The following is a 19,988-nucleotide window of genomic DNA, read 5'->3' as shown; positions in this document are numbered from 1 at the left end:
TTACTTGTGAATTTACTTTCTCCTGGCTTGTATCTAAGACTAAACCTCTATTCTATAACTGCCTGCATTTTAACCTCCTTGTGTCCGATCTCAATATTTCATCCGAAGTGACGGCTGCCTGTAACTCACTCCCACATACTATACAACATATACCATGTGATAGGCGGAGCCAGCTATTTTAAAACAGTTGTTGTTGATTTATCTTGTCTATTCTGAACTTCCGCTCACTCTACCCACTTGTACAGACGAACCACTCTTCCTTTCTTGTAGTGGCTCTTGTGTTGTCGTAGAGGAAAACTTTCAAACTTACAACCGCGTCGCTCCAGTCATAGCTTCTCTTCTTGAGCTTTACTCTGTCTCTCTTCTTCCAAGGCCTCCTCTCTTCCCCTAACTTCGACGCTGGTCGGTCCGCCTTTGCCGAAATTGACGAGAACCACATGCTCCCAATCCCCTCCTCTTTCTGAGTCTCTGAGCTCTGGTCCTGGCTTGTCTATTCCTAATACAATCCTCTTGTCCTGTTTCCTTATGAACAGATTATGCGGGCTCATGACTTTGTCGGCCCAGGGAATCATAGATGTTTTGTGTTGCTTGCCCTTCTCTGTCTCTGCTGTGGGCACCTGCTTCAAAAAGGACAGTAGCTGCTCCCGCTGTTTTGAAATTTGATGTGGTCCTGTTCCTCCTGAAGGACTCTTTATGATCTTGGCAACCAGTGTTAGGAGGAAGTACTGTGGTGGGAAGAGAATTATACTGTTGGTGGAGGCACGGGAGAGGAAGGATTGCGCTGGTGCGAAGAGCGCGGCCGTGTGTTCGACCCCATTGTCGGGTGTTGGGATGAGCATCTCAGATGGCATATCGCTGCGTGACTGTGGAAGCATGTACAGATACATCTGCGTCGTGAAGCGCTTGTTGTTGGTTGCTGGTGTGACCCAACGTGTGAACGGAATGAGGCCATCTGTGTTTTGTCAATAACGCTTCTTTCTGTGCAGTGATTGCTCATCTCACCAAGATCTGGCTCAGCTCCCACTGACTTGAGCCATTCCAGAAACTTGACTTGGTTTCCATGGATCATCTTCCTCGCAGCGTCTCTGTCCTTGACATCCAGATTTATGAGCTCGTTGTCCTTTCTTGCTAGTAAGATACCTGTTTCTTCAAACGTCTCTCGAATTGCCCCTATCCTGTATGCCAGCCCGTCCTGGTGCCTCTCTGGCGAGCCTTCCTCGGGGATAGCGCCGTCATGATAAGGGTCTAAATTTCCACCTGGAAAGACATGGGCCGATGCAAACGAAGAAGACGTGTGGACGCGGTGAAGCAGGAGAACCTCATTAGCCGGCGACACAAGGAGTACGGAGGAACTTGGTCTTGGAATTGAAGGTGGAGGTTTATTTGCTGACGATGACTCTTGTCGAAAATACATGAGAGGCAGATAGGGTCTGGGGAAATGATTACACTTATGAGGGGCGATATTGGTATCACGAAGGGGTTGTCGCGACAGAGAGCGCCTGATGGCGCGAAACAGCAGAGACATGAGTACTAGGTAAAGAGATTTGCAGGCATATACAACGTAGCCAGCGAATGCGGAGTAATACTAGCTGAACTGTTGGAGATGGGCATGTGAGGACTTGCAGGACAGCGAGCCGAGGTCCGGACTTCACGATGCGGTGGGGTGAAGATCGGCTCCGAATCACCGGACAGCCTGGCGGGTTCCGGTAGCTCTGACGATTTGGCGATATTTATACAACTTCGTAAAAGATTTGAAGGATGGAATAAGAAGAAAGTAATTTTTATCAACCCATTGGCTAACTTAAACTTATGACATAACCGGACTCTGATATGCAGATCAAGATATTGGACATTCATCACTTGTTCCAGGGTAGATAGATTGTCGCATATTCTTAGCACTTACATGTCTGACTCAACTCAATTCCAGTGAACAGAAGCACCCAAGAGATAAATGAATGTTCAAATAAAATGAGAAGGAAAATATAGCACTTGTCAGTCATGACATTAGCAGGAGATAAACAACCAATCCCAACGTCATGATTGTTATCAACAGTCTCAACCAGTTTCCCACCGCCACTACCTACTTCAAATATATACGCAAAAACGTCAAAAAGAAAGCACATCTCAATCATTGAATATGTATTATAGGAACAGCCCGATGCGGGGGTCGAACCCGCAACCTTGAGATCGCGTACTCGTAAGAGTCTCACGCTCTACCGATTGAGCTAACCGGGCGTGCTTCGCCGGGTGATCAAGCCCGTTTTTGTTGGAGGGCGACTTGAAAATAATGAATATGTAGTCAAGGATTCTTTGGAAGTGTGTGATGGAGGCTGGTTTTAGTGGGAACGATTGGTGTGGTTCGCTGGGGCTTTGTTGGTGAGGGTTCAATCGGGAATAAAGCCGGGGATCAGGTCAATTTCTGAATCGAATCTTGGCAGGTTGGTCTTCAATAAAACATCTATCTTACCGGAAGGTCATATGAAATTTCTCTTGGAATATAGTAAATAAAACTCAATAAAACCGAATTAAATAGTCTTGAGCTCTGTAGATCGATAACCTTGGCTTTTTCGTGGTTATCATTCTTTGTTCTTCATTGCGCCTAACTCAAAGCAAGCCCTGATTGGCTCTGGTGCGACCCTCAATTTGACTTTGGGCAGGTGCAACTCAGTCACGTGCATTTATCCCACCTGCCTCGTCTAGGGTTTCTCCCCCACGAAAAACAATTTCGACTGAAAACGAAAGAGCTACTGTTTGTTCACGGCATCTCGAGACCCGGCACGACACGACATCTTCACGAAGTAACGCCACACTAACCCTTCAGACACAATGGCCAAGATCTCGTAAGTAACCTCCTCTGCGGACTCATTATAGGACTCGTCTCTCGTTCTCGCTTCTCGTATTGTATCGTCTCTGTCAACTTGTTCGGTGATGGAGCGCCCGATGCGCAAAAGAGCTGGAAATTCTTTCCAAGGTGGCGGTTTGGCGGGGAACATCGAGCCGAATTTTGTGTCAACGCACACAACGAACAACGACAACAGCCATCGAGAATACGGCACCACTATCTGACAACGCTATTCATGCCTCTTTGGTCTTGAATTTTTCTCCACTCGATTTCGAATCCAACAGCCCGGCAAGCAAACGCTGTTGAACATTTGCACCATCCGACAATTCTGGCAGAGAAAAATTCAACTCAGAAGCGAGAACGGGACCGAGACCGAGAGACGAAAATCTCAAAAAAAAAAAAAAAAAAAAAAAAAAAAAAAAAGACAACAGAATACTGACATGCTTTCCACAGGCGTGGTGCCCCTGGTGGCAAGCTCAAGATGACCCTGGGTCTCCCTGTGTACGATTCCTTCCACCTATCACTCATCCGATTCAGCAAACTGACTCCCTCTCCAGCGGTGCCGTCATGAACTGCGCCGACAACTCCGGTGCCCGAAACCTCTACATCATTGCCGTCAAGGGTATTGGTGCTCGCCTGAACCGATTGCCCGCTGGTGGTGTCGGTGACATGGTTATGGCCACCGTCAAGAAGGGAAAGCCTGAGCTCCGAAAGAAGGTCCACCCCGCCGTTATCGTCCGACAGTCCAAGCCCTGGAAGCGATTCGACGGTGTCTTCCTGTACTTCGAGGACAACGCCGGTGTTGTATGTTTTGATCCAAGTATAAATATTAGAAGCTGGATAACTAACATGCTTTGTAGATCGTCAACCCCAAGGGTGAGATGAAGGGCTCCGCCATTACCGGCCCCGTCGGTAAGGAGGCTGCTGAGTTGTGGCCCGTAAGTTCTCTCTCGACTACACCGTCATATCACGCGCTAACAACTCCCAGCGTATTGCCAGCAACTCCGGTGTCGTCATGTAAGGTGCTTGCTTGCGAAAGGAAATCAAGGAAAGACAAAAGGGCGTGCGGTGCGTGGTGGTTGGGTTTCTGTCCCGAATGCGATCAGATAGAGCGCGGTAAAGAAACATTATCCCCCTTCCCCAAGACTCTTATTCTTTTTTCATCTGCCCGGGTCTAGGGGAAGGCGAAAAGGGGAATGTTCTTTTTATCTACTACTTTTAAAGTCGCTGGATTGGCACAAGGCTCTTGCATTTCGGTTGCGGCGTGTAAGGATGATTCACATACCAGGCATTCACATCAAGGACAAAACAAAAGTCACTTCAAAAGGATTCTCCCTGGGCGTTGTGTTCTGTTTTTGGGGTTCAAATATGTGCAATTCTCCTCGCCGTTGACCTTGTGATTCTGTTATGTGGTGATGTCTGTTAAATTACCAAATATCTTGATTGAATGTGCCTTTCACCAAGTCGAGTAACTCACTACGAAGGCTGTTCTTGGTGAGCCAGAGTAGATTTGCATTCCCCACTGTAAGTCCTTTATGGATAAAAACTACTCACAAAGTACTTCGATTCGAATGTCATCCGTCTCCAAAAGAACCGCCGGCTTGCAGTCTGAGAAGATGAACTGCATTAGCGGATACTGGCTGCACCATCGATGATATGCAGGTAGCAACGAATCTCAACATACGTTTTTGGCCAATGAATATCTCCGTATAGATTATTGTTATCTCTTTGACTTTGATCCATTTTTGAGAAGTACAATCACACCTAGTTTGATATCAAGCTATAAAACAAACATTCACAAGAAATGGAACCGATAGTATATATAACTTGAACATTAGGTCTTCTTTTGGGTGCTTGCTACTACGCTTGCCACTCCTTTTTCCCTTCTCAACGTTAAGCCTCCCAAGTTGAGGCAGTCGCCATATAATGCCGAACGATTATGCAAAGCCTCCCCCTCCCCCACTGATGCAGATTTAAGAACAACATTAAAAAAAAAAAAAGCAAGAAAACAATAGAAAAAAGACGACGAATTTTTTTTTTCGCATCTAGTGTACAAGAAAAACGAAAGCAGGATCCAAAACAACCTCTCTTGATATTTGTAGTATACGGAACGGCTGTATGCTGAGAGACTGTGCTTGTTTCTTGGTGTTCGGTGAGGTGGTATCGAGCCAGCGTGCTAGAGGCCACATATATGATAAGTGGCATTTTGTTGCTAGGTTTTTTTTTGTTTTTTTGTAGACATGATCCGAACGTCATCAATCCCAAACACCACTTTAGGGGACCCATTTATAACCAGTGGCCGTAACCTGATTGTTAATAGGGATATCCCATACCCGGCATGCCGTGGCCATGTCCATGGTTAGGATGTTGGCCATGCCCATGCATAAAGGGAGGAGGTGGGTTTCCAGGCTGATGCGGCGGAGGAGGGGGAGGTGGAAGATGTTGAGGAGGAGGCTGGTGCATCTGCTGTAGATGAGCTGGGTGAGGAGGGTGCTGATGGTGATGCTGGGGGTGTTGATGGTGCACGGGATATTGGTGATGGTGATGATGGTGAGGGTGCATGGGTGGTTGCTGATGCATCATGGGCGGGGGCGGCGGGGGCTGCTGCTGCTGCTGTGGTGGCATCTGGGGCTGTTCTGGTGCCATCTGCATCTTGAGAGTAGACTCTCTCTTTATAGGGGCCTTGCCTTTCGGCTTCGGAGCGACGACACCTGTTCTTTGCTCGGCTGCCGCTTGAGCAGCCTTCTTAGCCGCCAGGGTCGCTTTGCGTTTTTCAACGGCTCCAGCCATGTTTCCGTTGGCCCAACGATCTACATCACGTTAGTTCGTGGAAAGTGTAAAACAACCGGCTCAATAACTTACTCTTCATAGAGGCCGACATCTTTTCGGATTTAGTCATGGACTTGTAGTCTTTTGGAGTATCATCATTGTCATCAACCGGAATAGGGGTAGGAGTAGCAGGCTGGGGGGGAGGGGGCGGTGGTGGTGCTTGCTGTGCTTGAGGTGTTCCTCCATTCTTGGTGTCCTGGCTAGACCTGACAACCTTGATCTTCTGAATCTTGCGGTTGCTGAGGACTTGTGCCGGCTCAGTAGATGGGGCAGGTGTGGATGCAGCAGATGGAGTCTCGGTGACAGCGGTACCGCCGCTTGTTCGTTTGATTCTCTTCTTGGGCGGCGCTTGGCTTGAGTCTTCACCTCCATCAGGGTTGTCGCGGAAATTCCTCTGCCGTTTAGGCCGGAAGGAGTAAGACGACTCGGCAGTTTGAGAAGATTCCTCAGAGCAGGCGGTAGTTGGACGGGAATCACCATTGTCGACAATTTCCATCTCAGGCGTGAACTCAGCAAAGTAGCCACTGGGGAGTTTGAGAGTAACAATATGCCGACGGACTGGTGGCTTCTCCTCATTCTCTTTCTCCGCTTCCTCAACTTCCTCTTCCTCTGGCTCATCTTCCTCTTCCTCTTCCTGTGGCTCGTCGTCGACGAATTCGTTGGGATCGGCCTCCTCATACTTGACAGCAGGTCTGGCACGGCCACGGCGAGTGGGCTTTGCAGGCTCGTCTTGGGCTACTTCATCGGCATCTGGAGTAGGCGCGGCGTCTTCTACTAGTATAGCATTCTTGCCGCGAGTGCCACGCTTGCGCCTGGTCTTTGGGCCCTCACCGTCCGAGGGAACCTCGCTGTTGAAGCTGACTGCAAGGTTGGTCTGTGGCTCGTCCTCAGCGTTGGCATTCTTGCGTCGTCGACCACCGCCGCGAGTGGGTACGGGTGTCGAGCTCCTGCTGACATCTTGTGTCGCAGGATCGAAGAGTTGAACAGGCTTGCGCTGGCGTTTGCCGACGACCTCGTCGGTCTCTGTGGCCTTGGCAGTCTGCCTAGGCTGATTCCGCAAAGATCGGCCGCGTGTCATGACCCCAACCTGTTGTGTCTCGGGATTTTGTTTGCCAATTTTTGAAGGATGAGGATCATACTCAAAGCCGTAAGTAGCGGCCATGATGCGATCCTGACTTTGAAGATACCGAGTCTCAGTCAGACCTTCCTTGTCACGAGACTTGTAGCCCTTGACGGCGAATTCAGGCTCCTCATAGTTGACACCGTGTTGGTGAAGGTTACGAGTGCGGGCTTCGTACTTCGAATCAGCTGCTCGTCGACGAAGAGAGTTTTCGTAGTCGTCGACGATTGCTCCCAGATCACTCCACTCGTCTTGCCATTGGACCAAAGAGACATTAATAGCTTCAAGAAGCTCATAAAGATCTTCGGTGGGCATATCCTCGTAATTCTCGATGGCCGAGATATACTCTTCGGGATCCCTTAGCTTGCGATATTTATAGTATCGAGTGCGCTCTAGAGGATCTTGAGATTCGGAGGCGTCAGCATCATCAGCATCATCACCAGCAGGAGCAGGCGAATTGAGGGCTGTCGGGTCTAAGGAGTCTGGTATAGGGGAGCCACGAGTAGGTGTGTTGAGCGCGGGTGTGGGTGCTTCAAGTCCTGCGTCATCTTGATCGTCGACCATAGGTTCCATGTCAGCACCTTCTCGATCAGTGTCCTTTCCTTCCGGGGTCGCATCGTCATTTGCGCCGTCCTCATCCCCGCCCTTCTTTTCTGGGTACAGCAAGAACTCGCCATCGACATAAGGCTTGAGATGAGACCAGCGGCCGACCGGGGTAGGCTGTGGCATCAGCTCTAAAGGAACTCGAGAAGCGACAGATTTTTGAGGACTTGATTTTGGTTCCGAAGGCGCAGAAGACGCTGGGGTTTCAATAGTTTCAGCAGGAGGGGGAGTCGGAGCTTTCAGTTCGATAGGGCTCGAGAGAGTGCCAGGTTCCTCTTGAGTGACAGGAGTCTGAGTTAAATCGGGGATCTGGGGCTCGTCGGTAAGGATTGGTGCCTCGGTAGACTTATTGTCTTCATTGTCCTCATTGTCCTCATTGTCCTCATTGTCCTCATTACCCCCGGTGTTCTCGTTGTTCACGACACTTTCGTTATTCACCTTCTCAGCCTCAATTAAGTCGTTGTCCAACTCTACGGACATGGATATGTCACCAACGCCGACTTCTTGAGGTGAAGCTGTATCCTCTTGTGGCGGAGCCATATTATCTTGAGGCGGTTGATCAGGTTCCCGAGCTGGTGACGGTGACCGCAATTTGGCAGGGGACTTTGGCGATGAATGGGTACTTTTTGATGGCAATGGCGATGGTAAGTCGACAGATAAAGGTGCAAGTGCAGATGTAGGCACAGGTGCAGGCTCCGGTGGAGGCGTTGATACATTTTTCTCAACAGCTTGAGTCTCGTTGGTAGCGGCATCAGTCATTTCGACATCTTGAGCGGGTGGCTCTTCTTGAACTGGATCTATATCCATCTGGTCCATTCTGTCGTCTTGGTGCTGGCTTGGCAGCCGGTCTGGTGATTCGGGTATTTGTTCAACAGTTAGCTGATGAGACGGTTCTTCCTCGATATTGGTGTTGGTGGTGAAGAAATTGGGTTCGGGATTATTTTGCGGAACAGGTTCAGCAGCGGGGAGCTCCATAATGTCGTTTACAGGCTCAGGTTTGGGTGCATGAACAATACGTGAATGAATAGATTCACTCTGATTATTCTCCTCAGCTATAATCGGCGGCGGTGCTATTGTCGGTGCCGGCACTGGCGCTGGCGCTGGCACTGGCACTGGCACTGGCACTGGCACGGGTAAGGAGACTGGCTCGTGGTCTACCTGCTCTGTTTTGACACTGATAGCTGGCACTGCTGCCGTGGAAGCTGGCTTAGATTCTGTACTTGGCATTGTTACTTGCAACTCTGCCGTTACATCATTAGTATTCGCTACAGCTGAAGGCTGTTGCTGGTTATCATTAAATTTTTCCGGCTCGGGTTCCACGTTAGGAAAGTTTTCGGCTTGCGTCTTTGCAGGCTGAGATACAGGTTCCTCAATAGAGTCACTTATATGTTCCACAACAGGATACACTTTTTCTGAAAGGATTTGACCCAGTTCAGGAACGGGGGCAGTGTTTTCTGTTGAAGGTTCAGTTTGATGACTGCTAGTGAATTGCGGCGCTGGCAACTCATTTTTGGCCGACTCGATTTGAGGTGATTTCTTTGGTGAATTTTTTGGTGACATCTTTGACTGGGGGGATGAGTTGTTCGAAGCAGCACCTTCTCTAAGCTCTGAGTCGTCAACATCTGAGTAGTATGCACCGACTTCGATGGTGTCTTGGACCTCGTTATCGTCATCCTGCAAAGCAGCCTGATGAAATACTTTGAGGTCACTGGGTTTGCGTGTCGCATTCCTCCGACGGCTTGATGGAGTGTCAGCACCCATGGAGGCGCCTCTTCTCTTTGAGTCATTTGTGTAAAAGTCATCCGTGTCAAAATTTATCTCTGACCTGCGTTTCTTGCCGCGTGCTGAAGATGTTGAGTTGGGAACGACGACATCGTCGTCAATGTGCTCAAAGGTGTAATCTACACGAGCACGCTTACGGAGACTGTGGCCGCCCTTTTTGGGACCATGCTCACCCTCGTCTGGAATTGGAAAGTTTTCCATAGTTGTAGATCGCCTCTTGGAATTTGAGTTACGACTACTACCTGGAGGTGAGAAAGTGAAGGCGTGCTGAAGGGGTTTGGTTGAGCGGCGACCACCAGGCGTGGTATTAGTCTGAGCAACAACAGGGCTTGTGAGTGGATTCAAGTCAAAAGAAGCCTCTGAAGTAGAGGTAGGAGAAGCTGAAGCTCCTAAAGGGCGACGACGTTGAGGCATTCGGCGCGAGCGGTCCATTGTCAGTCAAGACAGGCTCTGAGGTGAGGCTGGGATGTTACAGCAAGGACGTGTAGCGACCAGCCGGGCCCGCGAGAGGCGTCATGCGAGTGAGTCCACAGACAGAGGCAAGCTTAGTGCGCAGTGTTGGGGGTGGATAACAAATGTCCGCAAGACGAGCAGGGCAGTCTGAAATTGAGGACAAGGCAATGGAAGGACAAAGACCAAGGAGGATGAGGCTCAAAGTGCGTGGATATGAATGAATGAGATGAGCGTGTCGGATGGAGTAAGAGAAACAAGCCAGGGCAGAGAAAGAATTTTGAAGTACAGGGAATTGGCGGCAATGGGTAGTAAGGTACTTGCAAAAACACAAGACGGCAAAGTAAAATGAAAGACAAAGGTGTCTAACAATACTAGCAGCAATAAAGGGTTTGACTTCAATGCCTTTGATACAGCGACGTTGCGATGGTCTAACCAGGAGTGCCAATATACGACAAGAGTCGCGGGTGAGTGATGAAGACAGTCAGTCTCCTTTTGGCTCTGATGTTGGTCTCTGCCCGTCGATTTTCTCAAGGTGTCGTGGTCCGAATAAGCCAGCCAAGGCTAGACCAGACCCGCCTGGGGCCTTGCTGTTAGTGGCATCCTGGCCACTGAAGGCCACTCTCTCACAAGGCTCAGGGACCTGGGAAACCGTCGGTACGTACCAGTCCCCAGCAACCCCTTCTCCGGGGTTCCTCCAGGCCAATCAGATACTATGAAATCATACGGACTTGCCCAGCGCTAGTACAACTCAGGAAAGAGCATGACCGTGTCGTCTGCTGTAAATCACTGCGTGTTAGTGGTTGTTTGGCTGTGTAAGTCACAGGTGAACCAATGACTGTACTTTCTGAGTACTTTGGGCTGAGTTATAGGTGAGGCTTGCAACACGCAGAATCAGGCATCTCGGTGGGTAACCATCAAGTACATGTTTCAGCACATGAGCCATTCATTACACCTTGATGCTTTTTCAAACCGGAATTCTTCAAAGGAAGGCAGTGATATCATTAATATCTAATCAAATCATCGAATTTATGCAACATATTCATTAAATTAAAATATCCGGCTACTCATGTCCCGGTGGTGTAACTGTGGTTTGTAGGCAGGTAGGTATCCATTCCATTCGGCAACGCACGTGTTCCCTGCTGTTTCTGCCTTTGCGGACCCTTGCAGCTGTCTGTACTCTGTACTGTACCTTCCTCCAAAGCTCCAACCCACCTCCTCCATATCTATTTGCGCCAAACAACCTACTTTCTTTCAACCCCCGTCTTCGACAAATCATCACCGCGAAAGCCTTCGATAGTCCCTGAGCAATTCCTAAACCACTACGCTCTTATACATTCTGAGATACGATTTGCAATCATGGCGTCGAAAAAGACCAAACCTGCGGCTGGTGACGACGTTGACGTTGACGAGCTCTTCTCTGGCCTTGACCGCGACACGAAACCACCGAAGAAGACTACCAAGTCCAAGCCTACTTCCGCTGCATCAAAGGCAATTGCCGATCAGGATATTCTAGCCGATCTCGAGTCTCAACTGGCCGAGCAGCCTTCACGACCTCACACTCCTCGACTCAAGGATGCTGCCCGCCGTTCCACGGCTACACCTCCTGCTGGTGACCCCCGCAAGTCTACAGATAGTGCACGCAGTTTGAAAGCAACATTCACACCGAGTGCCACGAGCTCAGATCTCCATGAGAATGAAAAGAAGCCAATTTCAGAGCCTGTCCAGCAACAAGATCCTGCCCCTCAGGCTTCTGGTGGAGGATGGTGGGGTGGCATTCTGTCCACGGCCAGTGCTGCCATGAAGCAAGCTGAAGCCGCAGTCACCCAGATCCAACAAAACGAGGAGGCCAAGAAATGGGCAGATCAGGTCAAGGGAATTAGAGGACTTGACGTCACCACTCTGCGAACCTACGGTATACTCGACTTGAACATTAACCTTGGCTCTAAAGACTAATTGAGACTCTAGGTGACGAACTCCGGCACCGTGCTCTCCCTACATTTACGAATATCCTCCATACTCTTGCCCCTCCCATCAGCTCCCATGAGCGTCTCCTCATTCACATATCTCACGATCTTGTCGGCTATCCATCTCTCGACCCTCTGATCCATAACGTATTTGGCCATGTGATGGCTCAGGTTGAGGGCGGTGATCTTCTGGTCATCCAGCGTGGTCAGGAAAGCCACTCTCGACGAAGTACCGATAGTGCTGCTGGATGGCACGACGGTCCTTGGTGGAGACAAACTGACACTGCTCGCGAGCTGGGCTTGATAAATGGATTGCCAGAAGGAACTAAGCTTTGCCGCGCCAACGCTGAATCGCATGCGAACGAATACTTTTCCGCCAACGGTGGCGTGGAGACAGCCAAGCTCAAAGCCACGGAAGATGTCAGCGAAACCAACCCGGTTCGAACGTCAGATTTATTCTTAGCCGTGCAGGCAATTGCTGTGGATTCTGATGGAACTCTGTTTGCTCGTACTGCTTCGGCCGAAAAGGAGAAGCAATCTTCCGATGTCCAAGACCAGGATGACGAAGACGAGGAACTCATCTGCTTCGCAGTCTTCATCTTAGACCCTGTCCACGACATTGAATTTTATACCGTCAGCCAGTCTATTCCTGCCCGATGGGTTCAGTGGCTTGACACCCCAGCTCCTCTCACCCCTCACTCTGGCGAGGACGGCGATACTTCGGACGCTAATATCCCAGAAGAGATTCGAGATATCATTGACAGTGGCGGTGTTGACCCTCGAGAATGGGTGGCTGAGTGGCTTGAGGAGCTTCTTAACCTCTCTATCGGCACTGTCGCCCAGCGATACGTTGCTCGTCGCATGGGTGTTGGCGAGGGTGGCCTTGGCAGGGGCAAGAAGAGGATGGAAGACCTCGTTCAAGACAATGCTGGAGAGGCTGCCCGAGCAGGCGTCATCTAAACGATTTAAGGGCGACGAAGATATGAAATGCATTATGCCACAAGGTAAGTTGGGCGTTCGGGTTTGCAATTGGCAAATATGATCCTCCTGAGCTCTAAAACGGTTTAGGAATTGGAATATCGGATTTTTGTTTGAACATGCAGTGCCACAGTCAAATTCGAATCAAGTGTCTGATATGTAGCTACAGTTATGTGATGTGAGTCGACTAGCTAAGCTGTGTTGCACTATATGTGACAGCCCACAATATACTATCGCATTATAGTAGATCTCATGTGTGACCAGTTCGATGTACCGTTCCGGCCTTCTTTAGTTCGCCTCTGGCCTCTCTTGTAGCACTCTCTAAATCAACTTGTTTCAAGGGACGGTACTCGGGATCCCACATCTGTTCCCTGATCCACTCTTCCAGATCATCCTCGTCCTCAGGGATGCCTTCTTGTGTAGCCTCACCATCCTTGACAGCTGCTTGTATCACGTTGCGGGCGATGCGAACACTTACATCCCTCACAGAACCCACGTCTGGTAGGAGAGGAGCCGTTGGGTCTTTAAGAACAGGACTCAGAGAGGAAACACCTTCCACAGCTGCGACGAGCATGCGATCTGTAAGGTGCTTGGCGCGGGATAGAATGCATCCAAGCCCAATGCCAGGGAAGACGACCGAGTTGTTACACTCGCCCACGTTGATGGTGATCTCTTCACCATTCTTGCCCCAGGGACCCTTGACGGCTGGGAAGGGTGAGCCAGTGGCCACGAGGGCCTTTCCATCGGTCCAATTCAAAATGTCCTCGGGCTTAGCCTCATGAAGGCGGGTTGGGTTGGATAGAGGGAGGACAATAGGACGCTCGTGGTGCTCGGCCATGGCACGAATTACATCCTCGGTAAAAGCACCAGCCTTGGTAGATGTACCGATGAGGACATTTGGACGAACACCTTTGACGACGGAGAGCAGGTCGGTATCGTTGTCTTTCCGCTCGGAAACATCTTTGACATACATCTTCTGTGACTCAGTGACGTCTTTAGTCTCGGAGGTGAGAAGCCCAGACTTGTCAATCAACCTAGAACTGGTAAGCACCTGACGTTTGTATAGGTTTCGGGGGGATTGTCTTACCAAATCTGCTTTGCGGCGTCTTCGTGGCTCATGTTTCCCTCCGTCGCTATAGCATCTCGAACTTGGTCCGCAATACCGAGACCGGCACTTCCGGATCCAAAAACCACCATGCGCAGGTCCTTGAGCTTTTGGTCGCTGGCGTGAAGACCAGACATGATGGCAGCCAGAGTCACGCATCCTGTTCCTTGGACATCGTCGTTGAAGCAAGCAAAGTCTGGACGATAACGCTCAAGTATTTTCCTCGCTGAATAAACGTCAGTAGTGCGACGTCAACTTCAGCTTGAGTGTCTCTTACCGTTGCCCAGGCCAAAGTCCTCAAAGTGGATATACGCATTTGGGTAAAGCTTCCTGGCAGACTGGACGAACTTGTCCACAAATTCGGCATACTCTTCACCGCGGACACGCTTCTCCTTCAAACCCAGATATAATTCATCGTCAAGAAGCTCCTTGTTGTCCGTGCCACAGTCCAAGACTACCGGAAATGTCCTGTTGGGGTGGACACCTGCGCAGAGTGTCGTAAGTACCAGCTTGGCGACAGAGATGAGGATGCCGCCGACACCTTGATCACCAATGCCGAGAATTTCTTCTCCATCTGTGGATGTATTAGCACTGTGCTGTAGCTTGGTATTGGAGTGAGTAACTGACCAGATACCACAATGTAGTCGATATCTTCGGGGTTACCCCATTGTGCAAGGTTGTGCTCTACATGGTCTGGGTCTTGAATGTTGAGATAGCAACCTTCTGGACGTCGAAAGAGTCGGGAGTAGTTCTGAATAGCATCGCCTTCTGTCGGTGTATAGACTATACTCATCATCTCATCGAGATGAGTCTGGAGCAGCTATACGGCAGTTAGTACAACCTCATGGCATGCATGTGCAGGTTGAACTTTCCTTGTAATAGAGAACCTCATTTTGATCCTTCAGTGAAGTTAAGAATGTGTTCTTGGCCAAGTCGTCAGGTCTAGACGAATACTGCTCATAGGCACGTTTGCACTGTTGTTCAAGTGTCTGAACACCTTGAGGCAGTAAGCCTGTGAGATTGAAGGCCCGGCGCTCGTCTGGAGGAAAGGCCGATCCTTTATTGAGGTAAGGCGTATTCAAGAGCGATGTCCCGCTCAGGGCACAGTTGATAGGACCGCTGGTGCTGAGGGGGAGATTCTCATATTTGGAATTGGACTTGTTTTTAGTTGTGGTAAATTGCGATTTCCCAGCCTGGGTGGCATAGCTGCTGGTGAGATATCGCATTGGTAATGATGGTGGATAGAATCGGGAGACACCGGACAGCGAGTATTTAGTTAATATGAACATGGCGATTATTTATTAAAAGTGACGACAGTATTAATAGATGAACAGTGGGCTCTATAGCTTAGTACAGAGTATTTGTTGGAAGCATCAAGAATTCATGATCGGGCCGTAGACAGTTAGTTACAACACACCATGACGTCTTTGAGATCTCACGGACAAGAATCCACTCTGACAAAACCTTGATAAAATTCACACGTGAAATAAAACAGGATAACGGTTGGACAAGGTAATGAGTAATATTACATAAATTTATGGTACGGTAAAACATCTAATCATTGATAGAACTAAGAAATGTTGGTGCTCCTGGAGCCTCGCCCGTGTAGGAATTTATACAATGTTACCCACCAAAGTGAGCAACAAAGACGAGACGGACGTGGACTATGATGGCCCTGTTTTTCTAGCAGCGACGATGAAAAAAAAAAAAGGACGAAGAGAACAAAAGCCCTCATTATCCTTCTTCCTTCCATCGTTAAATCATCCCTTCAGACTACTTCACAAAGACAGCACAAAACGTGTCGTCAGAGGAAGACCCTCCCGTTAGGGAAGACTCGTAGGGAAACCGAGTGACTGAAGGAAGAACGCTGCGGATGAGAGGAGAATGAATAAGAAATATACCTACCGTGATTCCAATAACGCATTTCAATAGTACATCTTTTTTATCAAGATGGCGTCTTTTGTTGCTTGGTTCGTCTCGTCGAGAGACTCCTTTGTTTGCATGTTAAGGTAAAAGAGTTTGATGATAAAGAAATTTTCACGCGACGAATTTCGGTGGTGGAGCTGACCCGACAAAAAACTCCACTGGTTGGCGGGCCACAAAGCCCAGCCCCTCGATACTCACTGTTGAATCGCTATTGGTTTATCAACTTACACCACGACAGGAGATTTTATGCCTGGAAATATAAATGGCTTAGTAAAACAAGTACCCTACAGTGACTAGATGATGAGAATTATATTGGTCCATTCAACTGTTAACTGCATGATAAGTGGCCAAAGTCTCAATTATTCAATTCGGACTGTTTTGAGAAGCTCGTTATATGGTACATATTCACAAACCATCAGTTGTGTAGAATATGATGAGCGAATGTCATCTTCAAATTGCGCAATATGTACGGCAGTATATACGGTTTCCCTCTTAAAAGGGGTGGGTTGAATTGAAAATTGCCGATCCCATTCTCATTCTCATCATCATCATAAGAGTCAAACTCTTGTCTCGACCCTCCTCTTTCTACGCATTCCAAGACATTTTTATATCTTGTGCAAACCGATAGCAGACGCTTACTGGGCGCTGTTGCCGTTGTTACCGATCAGGTTGGGGGAGCTGCGGAGGTTGCCGGTGATCTTGCCAGAGGTGGCAGTGGAGATGAGCCAGTTGGTAACACCAGAGACACCAGAGACACCGTTGACAGAGATACCGTAGAGGACAAGTCCGGCAATGTGAGGAGTGGCCATGGAGGTACCGCTGATGGTGTTGGTGGCACTGTTGCTGGTGTACCAAGCGGACAGAACACTGGTGCCAGGGGCAAAGATATCAAGGACGGTGCCGTAGTTGGAGTACGAGGCAATAGCCCAGTTGCTGTCAATGGCACCGACAGTGATAGCGCTGGGAGCAGAGGCAGGAGAGGTGTTTGCAGCGTTAGCACCATCGTTACCGGCAGCAATGGCAGAGATGATACCGGAGCTGGAAGCAGACTGGACAGCGTTGTTGAAGGCAGCAGAGTAACCACCACCGAGAGACATGTTGACAACCGAGGTTCTAGTTCGGCCCTTGGAGATGATGTCGTTGGCAGCCCAGTTGAAGCCAGCGAGAATGATGGAGGTGCTGGATGAACTGCCCTGGAAGACCTTGACAGCCTGGATGGTGGCCTTCTTGGCAACACCGTAAGTCTTTCCGGCAATGGTACCAGCAACATGAGTTCCGTGACCGTTGGTGTCAGCGTTCTGGCCGCTGAAGGCAGTGTAGACGGCCTGGGCACGGCCCTCGAATTCGTTGTGGCCAGTGATAATGCCAGTGTCAACAATGTAGGCATAAGTGCCTGAACCAGCATTGGTGTCGTAGATGTAGCTGGTAGATCCCTTGGCGCGGTGAGAGACCGTTCCGAGTCCCCAGGTAGCGCCATTCTGGGTTGTCAAGGCACGCTTAGAGAGAGATTCCTCCTCGGGCTCGTCGACCCAGTCGATGGTCCAGACGCGGTCCTCTTCGACAAGGGCGACCTAAGTCAATGTCAGTACTGCGCATGATACCAAGATATAAGGTTACTTACATCGGGGTTTTCCTTAATCTCCTTGATGGTTTTCTTGTCGAAAGATCCAGCATAGCCGCGGAAGCCATACTTGCCGTTGTAGGTGCGCTCAACACCCTTCTCAGCTCGCTCATTCAGTCCACGCTTGTGGACATCTCCGACCCAGTTGAGATGGCTCTCAAGCTTGGAAGCAGCAATATCAGACTTGAGGGTGACGATGTACTTGCCAGGAATGACTTCGTCAGAGTTGACCTGGGCAGTAGGAGCGGCGTTGGCGAGGCCGAGGAGGCTGGTCGCAGCAACAGCGAGGTTCTTGAAGTTCACCATTGTGAGAAGATAGAATCAAAGTGGAGTGTGAGTCTTGAAGTGTTGATGAGTATGAGGATGATGAGAGGGATAATCGTTCAAAGGAGGGAGATCATGAGGACTTATATAGATGTCGATCCACCTTGGTGCACGGCTTCGCCTTTCGTGATATTAGCATCGAGATTCATCACAAGGCGCAAACATGGAACTATGTCGCCTCCATCCTCAGATATGCTACATCGTCAAGACACAATCGAAGGGATAACATTCGTCAACTGCCTTTTGCGGAAAGAGTGAATGCTTCACACAGTGTCCCATTGTTGTCTTGGGCAGCGCCCAACGCAAAAAGGAAGGCGACATGCGGTGTATAGAGGCGGCATGGGCATAGGAGGCAACGCAGGATAGCGAACGATGCAAAAGTCCTTGAGGAATGTAAGTAGGTGATCCCTAAGCCAGGCCTCAAGGACCACCTGCATGGATGGAACCTATGATCATAACATATGCCATTATGGTGAAGAACTGGGATAACAGAGCTGCGCCAAGGGAACGGGGTGAACACATTGCTCAATTCAAGCTCCAATAGGTCTCATTGACATGTGATGAAATAGAGCAAGAGGATGGACGATACTTCTGTTAAGTGACTTGGCAAAACTGGAGATGTAGCTATTAACCCCTTGGCCTGTTCTCGCTATCGCCAATTATGATCGACATTGCACTAGCAAAGCGAAGCGCTAGAAGACCCTCATCAAAAAGTACATTTAATCAGTCGCTAAGCTCTGGCGATTACCTTGGTATCCTGGCATCTAGTACGAATATCAGAGGATGGCAGATTTGATATGAGGAGTTGGCCGATATGGAAGGCAGGCAGGCAAACGCCATTGTATCTTTGAACAGAGACAAGGACAGGAACAAAGCCACTCGGAGTCATGGATCGGTCCGTAGAATATGCATAAAACCTGGCTCGGGAGTTCATTATCAAAAACCGGAAGGATCAGTTCGAAATACCTACGAGAAGTTAGTGAACTGCCCAATAAGGTAGTAATACTCCCCCGCAACTCTAGCATGTCCATGCCAGGCCAGACGAACTATCCTGATTACCTACCCTAGCATCCAGAAAGAGCCGTAAAGGGTCTCACCCAATAAATTATGCACCTCCGGATTAAGGAACGCGATGTTGACCACCATGCCAACTTCCTCATCGAGGCACTTTGGCCGTTTTGATACGCATTGTTGCCGCTGGCTTTGCAGTATAAGACACTGACTTGGATGCTCGTTTCTTCCAAGGCTGAAGTGGCAAGGCTAGATTGTATATTGGCCACTTCTCTCCGTAGTTTTATTGAGTAGTCTGTATCTGCTTCCACTTAAAGCAGATCAAGGGATAAGAAGGAGGTCAGCGTGATTTGATTTGAGAGGTTGGAGGTGTACTCGGTAAAGGACATGATTTGAACTGAGACTTTCTGATGCAGTGAGGCTCTGATGGTGACAAGGCGGCAGTGATAGGCGAACAGACCCTAGAGGAGACTTATTATCCCTGCATTGAACCTGTCGTAATCTAAATTCCAATAGATTTGTGTAGTAGTATGGGCTATCCGAGCTCATGCTTGTAAGTCGTGTGGAGTTGATAATCAAGGTTGGAGAATAGAGGTGGGGGATGAGTGGGGTTAGATCGCGGCGTTCTTGCCGTTAATTTAACTGGTTAGATGAATTGGTGGGCACCCACTCTTTCCAATTCTCTTGGGGATAGTCTAAGATTTAGTTTAATGGCCGCCGAGAGAAGGTGCAACCCGGAAGTCTAACTTACAAACTCATTCGGATCCAGGTACTTGCTAACTCTAATTGCTTACCCGCCCACCGTCTCACCTGCCCGTAAGACAACCCATCAGCCCCCTTTACAGAAACACGGAAGTTTTCATATTAAGGTAGGCGCTGTCTTGCTGCCTCATGAATCCTACCGAACCTGCTTTTTCCTACCAACCTATTGAAACCAACCTCAAAATCGAATGTAAGTACCCCACCTCGTGCATCTCATGACCCTTGTCTCTCAAACAGCGTGCATGCGGTGCAGCCATTGATCGTTCAATCAACCCATCCATCCTTATCAGCACCACCTGATTCTATCTAAACAAAAGTCCTCGACATAACATAGGATCCCTAAATGTCATCAATACCCTTTACAACGTGCTGCATCAGCTTATCGAGTGCCAAGACTCTTCCGCAATGAAGCAATACTCAAACTCCGAGGATTCAACACGGAAGGCTATTCGTGGAATCATTTAGCGACCGCTCGCACGCCATTCTCGAGAATGTAGAGTCGCTTTCTAGCGGCCCTTGGGCCAATCCTTATGTTGTCTCAAGCTTGGATGGAGGCTACCACTAGTCATCCTCCCATACGTGTCCCCTGGCCGCTTGGAACATCTCAGCCTAGTCATCAATTGGTTGCTATCATCAGTTCCTTGCCTCCAGCCTTTGCCGCTGTTTCT

The 19,988-nt window shown here is 49.2% G+C and overlaps 6 protein-coding genes and 1 non-coding gene across 7 annotated transcripts; 2 read left to right on the top strand and 5 right to left on the bottom strand.

Annotated features, from left to right (window-relative positions):
- Positions 1-81: 81 nt before the first annotated feature.
- Positions 82-1,750, bottom strand: EDB82DRAFT_96307 (uncharacterized protein). Its single transcript, XM_025725100.2, has 2 exons — positions 1,003-1,750; positions 82-952 (listed from the first exon to the last, which is right to left on the bottom strand). The coding sequence occupies exons 1-2, from the start codon at positions 1,523-1,525 to the stop codon at positions 327-329; spliced, it is 1,149 nt and encodes a 382-aa protein (XP_025588217.1). The 5' UTR covers positions 1,526-1,750; the 3' UTR covers positions 82-326.
- A 402-nt stretch (positions 1,751-2,152) lies between these two features.
- On the bottom strand, positions 2,153-2,235 carry EDB82DRAFT_t28. The gene has a single exon. It is a non-coding gene; the product is annotated as a tRNA-Lys (tRNA).
- Positions 2,236-2,826: 591 nt separating this feature from the next.
- EDB82DRAFT_521760 (60S ribosomal protein uL14) lies at positions 2,827-3,863 on the top strand (the record flags this gene model as incomplete). The annotated part of the gene is made up of 5 exons (XM_025725112.1): positions 2,827-2,840; positions 3,296-3,343; positions 3,400-3,646; positions 3,703-3,780; positions 3,831-3,863. 5 exons carry the CDS (start codon positions 2,827-2,829, stop codon positions 3,861-3,863), a joined length of 420 nt encoding a protein of 139 aa, XP_025588218.1.
- A 1,191-nt stretch (positions 3,864-5,054) lies between these two features.
- EDB82DRAFT_565358 (uncharacterized protein) lies at positions 5,055-10,100 on the bottom strand (the record flags this gene model as incomplete). Its single annotated transcript, XM_025725134.2, has 3 exons — positions 5,705-10,100; positions 5,176-5,652; positions 5,055-5,113 (listed from the first exon to the last, which is right to left on the bottom strand). The coding sequence occupies exons 1-3, from the start codon at positions 9,606-9,608 to the stop codon at positions 5,055-5,057; spliced, it is 4,440 nt and encodes a 1,479-aa protein (XP_025588220.2). The 5' UTR covers positions 9,609-10,100.
- A 523-nt stretch (positions 10,101-10,623) lies between these two features.
- Positions 10,624-12,721, top strand: EDB82DRAFT_491283 (maintenance of telomere capping protein 1). The gene is made up of 2 exons (XM_025725145.2): positions 10,624-11,541; positions 11,595-12,721. The coding sequence occupies exons 1-2, from the start codon at positions 10,986-10,988 to the stop codon at positions 12,551-12,553; spliced, it is 1,515 nt and encodes a 504-aa protein (XP_025588221.1). The 5' UTR covers positions 10,624-10,985; the 3' UTR covers positions 12,554-12,721.
- EDB82DRAFT_552334 (uncharacterized protein) lies at positions 12,688-14,965 on the bottom strand (the record flags this gene model as incomplete). Its single annotated transcript, XM_025725156.2, has 5 exons — positions 12,688-13,605; positions 13,659-13,902; positions 13,954-14,250; positions 14,304-14,496; positions 14,564-14,965. The coding sequence occupies 5 exons, from the start codon at positions 14,963-14,965 to the stop codon at positions 12,822-12,824; spliced, it is 1,920 nt and encodes a 639-aa protein (XP_025588222.2). The 3' UTR covers positions 12,688-12,821.
- Positions 14,966-16,136: 1,171 nt separating this feature from the next.
- Positions 16,137-17,669, bottom strand: EDB82DRAFT_96141 (peptidase S8/S53 domain-containing protein). Its single transcript, XM_025725167.2, has 2 exons — positions 17,224-17,669; positions 16,137-17,173 (listed from the first exon to the last, which is right to left on the bottom strand). The coding sequence occupies exons 1-2, from the start codon at positions 17,527-17,529 to the stop codon at positions 16,238-16,240; spliced, it is 1,242 nt and encodes a 413-aa protein (XP_025588223.1). The 5' UTR covers positions 17,530-17,669; the 3' UTR covers positions 16,137-16,237.
- Between the last annotated feature and the right edge of the window lie 2,319 nt (positions 17,670-19,988).

Source organism: Fusarium venenatum, assembly GCF_020744135.1.
Source record: "Fusarium venenatum strain MPI-CAGE-CH-0201 chromosome Unknown EDB82scaffold_1, whole genome shotgun sequence".
NCBI lineage: Eukaryota > Fungi > Ascomycota > Sordariomycetes > Hypocreales > Nectriaceae > Fusarium > Fusarium venenatum.
Note: the sequence above shows the minus strand (reverse complement) of the source record. Positions and strands in the feature narration are given on the sequence as shown.